Raw genomic sequence first — 9207 nt, forward strand, 5'->3', positions numbered from 1 at the left:
ATGAAGATACCCGTGCTATTTACCTTATTATGGTAAGCAATGCAGGAGACACCGGAGCGGCGCGAGCGCATGGGCGCGAGGTTCGTCCACTGGTTCGTGTCCGGGTCGAACACCTCGACGCTGTTCATGCACTCCTGTCCGTTGAAACCGCCCGTTATGTAGATCTTATCTAAAATTAAAATATGAAGAGTAATCCTACACCAAAAGGTTAACAATTGGTCTTTTTATGCTTAACCCTTAATAAGGTACAGGCGATTTACATGCTTTGGAAATTCAACCTTATTGTTTTAGTAATAAGTTACAAATATCAATTGTACTTAATTATTGAAAATACTACTAGCTTTAAAAATATCCTTTGCCAGGTTTGTATACGATAGCTGCTTTTGATTCTGTGGTAGATTGCTCCAATAAATGGGGCCTTATTAAGGGTTAAAATAAACAAGTCAGATAAGAAAAGGATGTGCTGAGCTAGAAAATACAAACGGCATATCAAGCTTCATCTTTTGGCGAGAAACTAAATAAAAGGAGAATAGAAACTAAGAATAAAAAAAAACTAAAAATTCACTGTCAAGCGCTGCAGCACTGGCATCCGACCGCTGTGCATTCATTGGTGCAACAAGTGACCACTGATTAGTACGGTGGTTAAACCGCTCCGCAGTATTCTGTCGTGGTGACCGTCGTATCCGCCCATCGCATATATCGTTTCGCCTAACACAGCCACAGAGACATAGCAACGGCGAGCATTCATTGGTGCCACCTAGCAGAAAAAAAAACGAAATTATATAAGTAGCCTAAAATCATTTTTTAGTTCTTTACCTCAAAAGCATTAATTTCTTGTAGCGATTCACCGAATCGCGTTTCACCTCGATCGTATATTTAATTATAGCGTTCTGTCACAGTCATTTTTTTTTTAGTAGCTATAAATTTTAGTCGCATTTCACCTCGATCGTGAATTTAAGTATCGCGTTGTGTCTCAATCGTGTTTTTTTTAGTCGCCATTAGTTTTAGTCGCATTTCACCAGTATTAGTGTATTTTAGTGCAAACATGAATTAATGCGTCAAATTAATTAAGAGTCCCAGGCAAACATCGATCGCGGCGAAATGCGTCTAGGCAAAATACTACACGAAAAATGAGATGCTACAAATTAATTATACTAATGTAAAAAGCTACGCGAAAAATTGCGTCGAGTTCAAAATTCCATTGAAATTTTGTTAGTTTGAGGTGAAATGAGATTCGGTGAATCGCTACAAGGAATTTATGCTTTTGAGGTAAAGAACTAACAAATGCCTAAAAATAATTATAATCAATCATTGGCAAGTATCGAGTAACAAATCATACTTCTCGCCAAGCCTTAGTGACAGCGTCAAAGCAACGGCACGAGTTAAAGTAGTCCATTCCGTCGAATCCGCCAATAAACAAATGCAAGAGCCCAGCACTGCAGTGCCATGGTACGCGCGAGGGCCTGCCGGTCCACCTCCTCTACCTGAAAGAAGTGAGGGTGCTCATCGTTTAATTTGAATATACAAAGATAACCCAAAAAGTGTAATTTGTACCTTAATCCAACGATCCGCTCGAGTGTCGTAGGTTTCAATGAACGCAGTCGGTGAACCACCGCTCCACCCTCCAATAGCAAACAATACCTTTAAAAATCAACGTCTCTAGTTTCAATCAGTCATTATGAAATTTATTACCGAACAAAACTCCTCGTACTCACTTCGTGCGGGACTCTGGGGCGGGCGATCTCCGGTGTGGCCACCTCGCCGTCGCGTTGAGCTATCATCTCCAGATCGTAGAGGAACTTAAGCGTCTCTATAATTATAGGGCGTGAACCCTCATTTCCGGTAACGTAGGGATGATCTTTGACGTTTTCTAAGAAAAACTAATCATAATATGTTTAGAATATGCTAAAAGTAAAGAAACTGAAAAAAAAAACGAGTAGAAATAATTACGAACTTGTGTATCGAGCAGTCCTAGGCGAATGCTACCCATTAACTTGACGGTGTGCTGCCAACGGCTGTCTGGTTCGTAGTTCACCCAGCGCAGTACAGCCTCCCAAACTACTTCTTCGCTCTTCACGTTTAGTTCATCTTCAAGAATGATCGAGTTCAATTCTTCGAGCGGGAGGTGGAGAAATTCATCGCTCTGCGTCGCCACGGTCACAAAATAACGGAGTAAGTATCTTCGAGAATCGGCCTCCAGTTTGTAGCAAAATACGCGTCTGTGGGCACACATATTTTACTATTCAGAGATATTTGACAAATAATTAACCTGCTAGTACTTAAATATAAACAAGTTTAGGTATATTTTATACCTTAGGCTGCTATTTACTCTTAAACTACTAATAATTGTCAAGCAATCTTAACCGTTATAATTTTCGTTGTAAATTTGATATACTAACTACCATCCTGAAATTTTTCAATTTTTTTTACCCAACAGTTTAGATTTTAGACGGGGGGGGGGGGATGCTCGATTTTAATGAAAGTTTGCACTTTAAAGTTGAATATTTCGCAAACAGATCACTGAATCGAAAAATCGTTCTGGCAACTCACCATGGTTTTAAAGACCTATCCAACGACACCCCGCACTAAGTATAGGAAAAGTCTAGAAAAAAACTCCCCCCACGTCTATGGGAGGTACCCTAAAAAAATTTTTTTTCGATTTTTTATTTTACCACTTTGTTGTGTATGTATATTCATTCATGCTAAATTACAGCTTTCTAGAAACAACGGTCTCTGAGCTTAACTGCGGACAGACAGACAGACAGACAGACGGACAGACATGGCGAAACTATAAGGGTTCCTAGTTGACTACAGAACCCTAAAAAGCACTTTCGGACATTTATATTTTATAAGAGAAATAAACGTTTAGCGAAGTGATGATACTGCTTCTTACTGCCTATTGTTACGAAGTGCTTTACAAGGCTCTTACAGATAATATAGGTAGAAGCTACTTTTCAAGCTATTGGAAGTAAGTATATGATACTCGTGGATAGATAACATACGCTCCTGACGGTTAGGTTTAAACCAATAAAACCTGGTTCGTGGCTATATTGTTTAAACCTATCCATCAATTAGCATCATAATTCGAATAAGATCATACAGACACCGTATAATCTAGGCGCAATTTGTTAAGACTTGATAGATAACGTAGCAAACCTGGCAAACGTCATGATCCCGAGGCAGTTCTTAGGGCTGAGCGAGGTCCGGAGGTGGTCGCAGCAGAGCTGCAGCACGCCGAGGAAGGCGAGGAAGTCGGCGGTCATGAGCAACTCGTGCACGTTGGCGTCGGTGACGTCGATGCGGCGGAGGTACGCGTACTCGATCAGCAGCAGCAGAATTTCGGAGCGCACGCCGGAGATCAGCACGTCGCTCTGCTCGCGTGAGTGCAGCGTCGTCGTGAACAGAGCCCTAGATGACAAACTTGATGAACATCCTATTAAGCCTGGTCCTATTATTACCTGGGCGACCGAGCTTCACTAGGGCTAAAACTCGGTACCAACCAAGCGTTTTCCCAGAGATAAGACCAAGCTAGATCGATTTTTCATCCCCGAAAACGCCTGCATACCCAATTTCATCGAAATCGTTTGAGCCGTTTCAGAGATTATAATTAGGTATAGATATATATACAAGAATTGCTCGTTTATATTAAATAAATTAAGGATGAAAGCGGATTGACGGATTTGCAAGGAACTTACACACATCAAAAAAGTCTTGGGATAGGTACTCATTATCCCTAGACTTTGATGTTTTGACTCTGCCAGTAGCATGTAATAGGTTAGGTATAAGTACATATGTACATGTATTGAAGTGTTTAAAACTGTCTAGGGTTAAAAAATATCCCTGGACACGTTTGATAAGATAGTTGGACCTCTGGAATAACACGTGGTATGCTATTTTAACCCCAACATATTAACAGTAAAGTCTAAGATACAAATGTTGTGAAAGTAGTGTAGTCTTTCGAGTTCATATTCATGTGGTGTTGCTAAAATAATTCTGAAGGAGTTAGGAGGAGGATTCACATAAACGGCGGTGCGGCGAGTATTGACTCTGTTCATTCCGTGCAGCTGCTGTGTACGATGTGGGTACGTGCCTAGCCTCAGTCGTAGTGAACCAGGAAAACGCCGCGCCAACGGGCGACGCTTAGTCTTAGCCCACGACTAGCCCACTCCGATAAAAAGTGTACTGAAAAGGATAGCTACTAACAGAAAGTAGGGACTGCAGGCCGAGAGTATGGCGCGGTGCACGGGGAAGGCGGCGCCGTCGTCCGCGCGCACGATGGCGTCGCAGAGCAGCCGGCACTCGCGCAGCCGGTGCAGCGCCTGCATCGCCGCTACCGACATGCACCGCCCTGTTTCGCGACCCGCCGTCTGCATCACAATAAATACTGACGCCTACTGTCCGCGGAGGCTTAACACCGGAATGCGGGAACTAATAACTAATAAAAAGTTGGAAAACCCCCGACTTTGTCACTTCAAAGTTCAATATTTGGCATGTATCCGCGCAGAGATGTGCGAGGGTGTATTGTGAGGATTGTGTTCTTCATAGAACTATAAGTATCGCTTCATTTACCTATCCTGGCACAACACCGCTCTGGTGGAAATAGCTGAGTGGAGCGAGGCGAGAATGAAGCGTCCTCGCACATCTCTGCTTGAAACGCAGCCTTAAATATACCAGAGGTTAAGGGGGCACCGAGCTTTTAGAGCTAATCAATGTGGATTACTAATGGGGAAAGGCGGGGGGAAGAGGGCGGGCGGGCGGTGGCGAAGCGCGATGGATCAAGATAGGTTGGTCAGAATGCGCGTGTTTTTATTAGGTATTCTCTTTGTATTACTAAAACAAAAACATATTTTAAAAATGTACGTGCATTTTAAGAATAAGAATGGTTTATAAAACACTGACTTAATACACACATGCATGCATTTCGTATTTAACGAACTACAAGTAATCATGTTTCTACAATGTATGATTTTGTAGAGTAAATCCTCAAATATCTTACGTATGAAAGTCAAAATTGAAACTTTACTAGTAATGATACCTACAGCATACATAAATTAAATGCAATAATGCGCTAGAAGCTCGGTGCGCCCTTAAGTAATATGAAAAATTAGTTAACAAGATTTCAATAAAATTATTAAATGAGATAGGTACCTACGGTTTTCTATTTTACATTTTAATTTATTATGTGTTCAAGAATCAGCTGTTCTTGGGTTGGGATATTAAACTTTGAAATGAAAACGTCGAGGCTTTTCAAGTTTTCTAAGTTAGATAGTTATATACGCTTTAATCGGTGACACAAAGCATGCGCACGGTGAATTTCAAGAGATCGATGGACCTCTATATACCGTCGTAGTAATAATTTCTTGCTCATTAGATCTAAAGCTGTCTTACAGGATAAAATATAATCTAGATTCAATCGCTAAAACTGATTTAAGATTGACATTATGACGGACTAAACTGAACTTAATACTAAATCGAGATTTATTTTTCCAATGTTATCTTTTTATGGTTCCGTAGTCAACTAGGAACCCTTATAGTTCGCGATGTCTGTCTGTTTGGCGGTCTGTCCGCGGCTAAGCTCAGAGCCCGTTAGTACTAGAAAGCTGTAATTTGGCATGAATATCTGATATCAGGCACGAAAACAAAGTGGTAAAAAAAGTAGACGTAGTGGGGGTGATTTTTTTTCTCAACTAACCCTAGGTATAGTGTGGTTATCAAGACAATCTTCCGATTCAGTGATCTGTTTGCGAAATATTCAACTTTAAAGTGCATCATTAAAATCGAGCGTTCCTCACCCCTCGAAAATTTAAACTGTTAAGCATATCATATTTACAAGGAAAATTATAAGGGCTTAGATTTCTTGAGAATTATTTTTAAGAGTAAATAGCAACCTAAGGTATAAAATATACCTAAACTTGAAAGATTCCGCACACAATACGAAATCCTTAGAATAATATTACTTGATTTTTTCGTAATAGCTACGGAACCCTATAATGGGCGTGTTCGACATGCTCTTGGCCAGTTTTTTTTTACAAATGGCCGTACGTAAACTAAACTAATTCTAGATTAAAGGTTGTTAGTAAGTAAAGTAATTATAATAATCACAATAAACGTACACTACACACAATGTATTTAATTGTAGGTTTACATATTGTAGGCAAGTGGAAATATTCTGCTCGCGACCTCATTGTCATTACATTTTATCACGAAAGCTATGTCAGTTCGTTTTCCCAGTCTCAGTGCTCTATTTATTACAAAGTAAAAGGTAGATAAGCCCCAAAGAAAATGTAGCCTTCAAAGCTTAATGTACTTAACAATATTTGTGAAAATGTGCGTAACTTTTGTATTTTTTTAATTGAAAACCACATTGCACAAATGAGATAATAGATATATCCACTTGGCATACGCTTTAAATAACGTTACTTACCTATAGGCTCCTATAGGTATCTTAACGGCTTTTGTATAAGTACAATAAGAAATTAATTATAGAGCATTAACAACGAAGGCTAAATGAGCAGATTGATTTATAAGATTTAACGGCATCGGTTCATCATATAAACAGATAAACGTTAAGAAAAACAAGGTTATGCATAATTTCCACGATAACGAAGCATAATTAGTCAACCATTCAAGAGTTGATACTGGATTCATCGGTACATAGGTTATCTTTTCCAATATATTTTTATGAACGTCACTAACGTTCCATGTAAACAACTTTGTTGATAACCTCAGAGGTTCAGTAAAGCCAGTTTTAGCTAATGTAGCAGTTGTTTATAGAGAAGCAGCAGCTCCAGATGGCATCAAGAGCTAGCCGCAGCGTCGGCGGCGGCTGAGGCTGTTGCCAAACTACTTACAGTGTTATTCGGGTCGTTTTCCATTTTAAGAAGACTTTAACGCAAAGTCATCATCATTATAAAATTGTCACGCAATTACAACTCAAGGAGGAACGTGTCACGACACAATCGGGATTTAGGTTAATAATTTTATAAAAATAACCATAAAAAATAATTCAAAACAGCAAATCAAGTCATGTGAATAAACATTTTAAGTTAGCAAAAAAATGATATAAGAATGTCAAACATGACACACCTTTTTTTTCCAGTTGACATTACTAGATAACAGTATTTTCATTTTCAGCAGTTGCCTTGCTGAAATCGAAAATGTTTATTGTTTTAAGACAGATACGACCCTTCGCTTGTTTTCGCACCGATCGTAAGTTTGAGGTTGGCTTAGGAAAAAAAAAACAGTTAAAAAACTGTTCCTTTGGTAGTTTTTATTTGACTTGCAATAAAATTATCGTTGGTCTCAGTTTAGAGTACCTACATAATCTAGATTTTTCTGAAGTCTGGGCTTGTAACCAGTGGGACCATTAAATAGGTATTCATCACGGCTTCATAGTGGAGTACTTTAAGTAAGTCAGTAAGACGTAAGACGCACGATACACTTGACATAATACACTGTATGATACCTGTCTCTATTTTCTTCCATTTACAGAAAACTACAGTGATTTACCTGACGATTTTACCTACCCAATGATTTTTCCTCAGGGCTGGCTAGTTTAAAATGCCGATTTTTATGAGGAGGCAAGTTCGTGCACAGTTTTAAAATTTTCTCGTAATGTATTAGTTCTTTAATCGAACTTTTTTTTAGCCGCAATAGTAGTTGTGTCAAACTGTCGAACAAAATCCTCTCCTTCCGACTTTTGAGTAAAATTTCTATTGAAAAATGAGCCCACTGCTATATTTACTTTTTATCTAGAACAAAATATGTACGTAGATAGCGGGAAGCTTGGAATAACACATAGGCTACTTTTTATCCCGATATTAATGAAATCCACGATGTTTTTAGGGAATTCTCACGGATTTTTTTAAATTCCGGAATTTCAATTCAATTGCTGTATCTAATGATTTACGCGAGCGAAGCCGCGGGTAACACATGTATGTCATACATTAACTACTACGGATGATTCGCCAACTACCCAAATAACTCATACACGTGGTTCACGCCAGCATATATTAGATACTTATTCGTCATTAACTGATGACGTTTTCCGTCATAGATTGATAGTTACTAGTCATAAACTGAATTTGGCACACCCCAAGGCAGTATCTTTGCCACAACTCTCTTCTTAGTATAGTTACCTAGTCGACCTACAACTAATCACATGCTTATGTAAAAGGCAATGAAAGAAAGAAAGAAATACATTTATTTACAACACAGCAATAGACAACACTACACAAGACACAACAATATTAACAAGCAAGGGACACTGTTTTATTATTTTCAGGAAATACATGGAACGATGCTTGCCATCACGTTCAAAAGGGCTACTGAGCAAAGAAACGGCCACTAATTAGGCTGCAGCGAGGACGAAAGAAATGGACATACATACTTACATACATACATACATACATACGCTCGAAAAACATAACCCTCCTTCGGGCAGTCGGGTAAAAACACGAAGCACATCGCTTTTTTAAACGCTCAGCAACCGGCAAGTGATAACACTATCCGAGCTCGCCTACGTTCCCTCTTTAACCAGGAGACATATACCCGTCCAGCTATTTTGTATTAGGTGGTGGTACTGATGATGGAACCAAATAAATCTCTCCCTTTCTTTTCTTTTTCTATTTTACAAACAAAAGCCATGAAATACTTAGGTGCAATGATCAATGCCAAAAAAAAACATATAAATAGTGTTGCAGCAGCCGCCGTTCGAGTCATGTCGAGCTAATAATAATTTAAATTAGGCATTGAAAGAATAAAAAAATTGGTAGTACATTTTAATTAGATTTATTTAAAAACGCCACATTAACAATTGGGAAAAATTTCAAACGTATTTACATTATGGCACAACATCATTGATCACATCTATTACCTATAAGTCACAATATTTACATGTAACGGTCATCGCCATAATAATACAGGTACGGAGATATGAAGACATAAATCGACAAACAAAATTTGTACTTACTGACCTCGGCTCGCTAACTGATAACTTAGAAAAGAAGCACATGAACTGTACAATATAACAATAATATTCTACATAAGTATAATTATGTATGACCGTCCGCAATTTTCTGACTTTTATTTTGTTTCCAATTGATGCCCTTTGCACTTGATACCCATCAACGAATGCAATTTGGTTTGGTAGTTCCAAATAGATTTACAAAAAAAATAGTAACTATTAATTGATGATTGGTATGCATC

At 38.7% G+C, this 9207-nt stretch overlaps 1 protein-coding gene across 1 annotated transcript in view; it reads right to left on the reverse strand.

Moving 5' to 3' along the window:
• LOC141431732 (kelch-like protein 10) overlaps positions 1-7164 on the reverse strand; it is a 7341-nt gene extending 177 nt beyond the window's left edge. Inside the window, 12 exon segments of the mRNA XM_074092908.1 lie at positions 24-169; positions 566-667; positions 670-757; positions 1340-1419; positions 1422-1466; positions 1469-1484; positions 1555-1641; positions 1716-1880; positions 1955-2219; positions 3157-3408; positions 4204-4367; positions 6852-7164. Coding sequence (XP_073949009.1) covers positions 24-169; positions 566-667; positions 670-757; positions 1340-1419; positions 1422-1466; positions 1469-1484; positions 1555-1641; positions 1716-1880; positions 1955-2219; positions 3157-3408; positions 4204-4367; positions 6852-6875 — 1434 coding nt within the window. The 5' untranslated portion in view covers positions 6876-7164.
• Positions 7165-9207: the final 2043 nt, after the last annotated feature.

Source organism: Choristoneura fumiferana, chromosome 10 (genome assembly GCF_025370935.1).
Source record: "Choristoneura fumiferana chromosome 10, NRCan_CFum_1, whole genome shotgun sequence".
NCBI lineage: Eukaryota > Metazoa > Arthropoda > Insecta > Lepidoptera > Tortricidae > Choristoneura > Choristoneura fumiferana.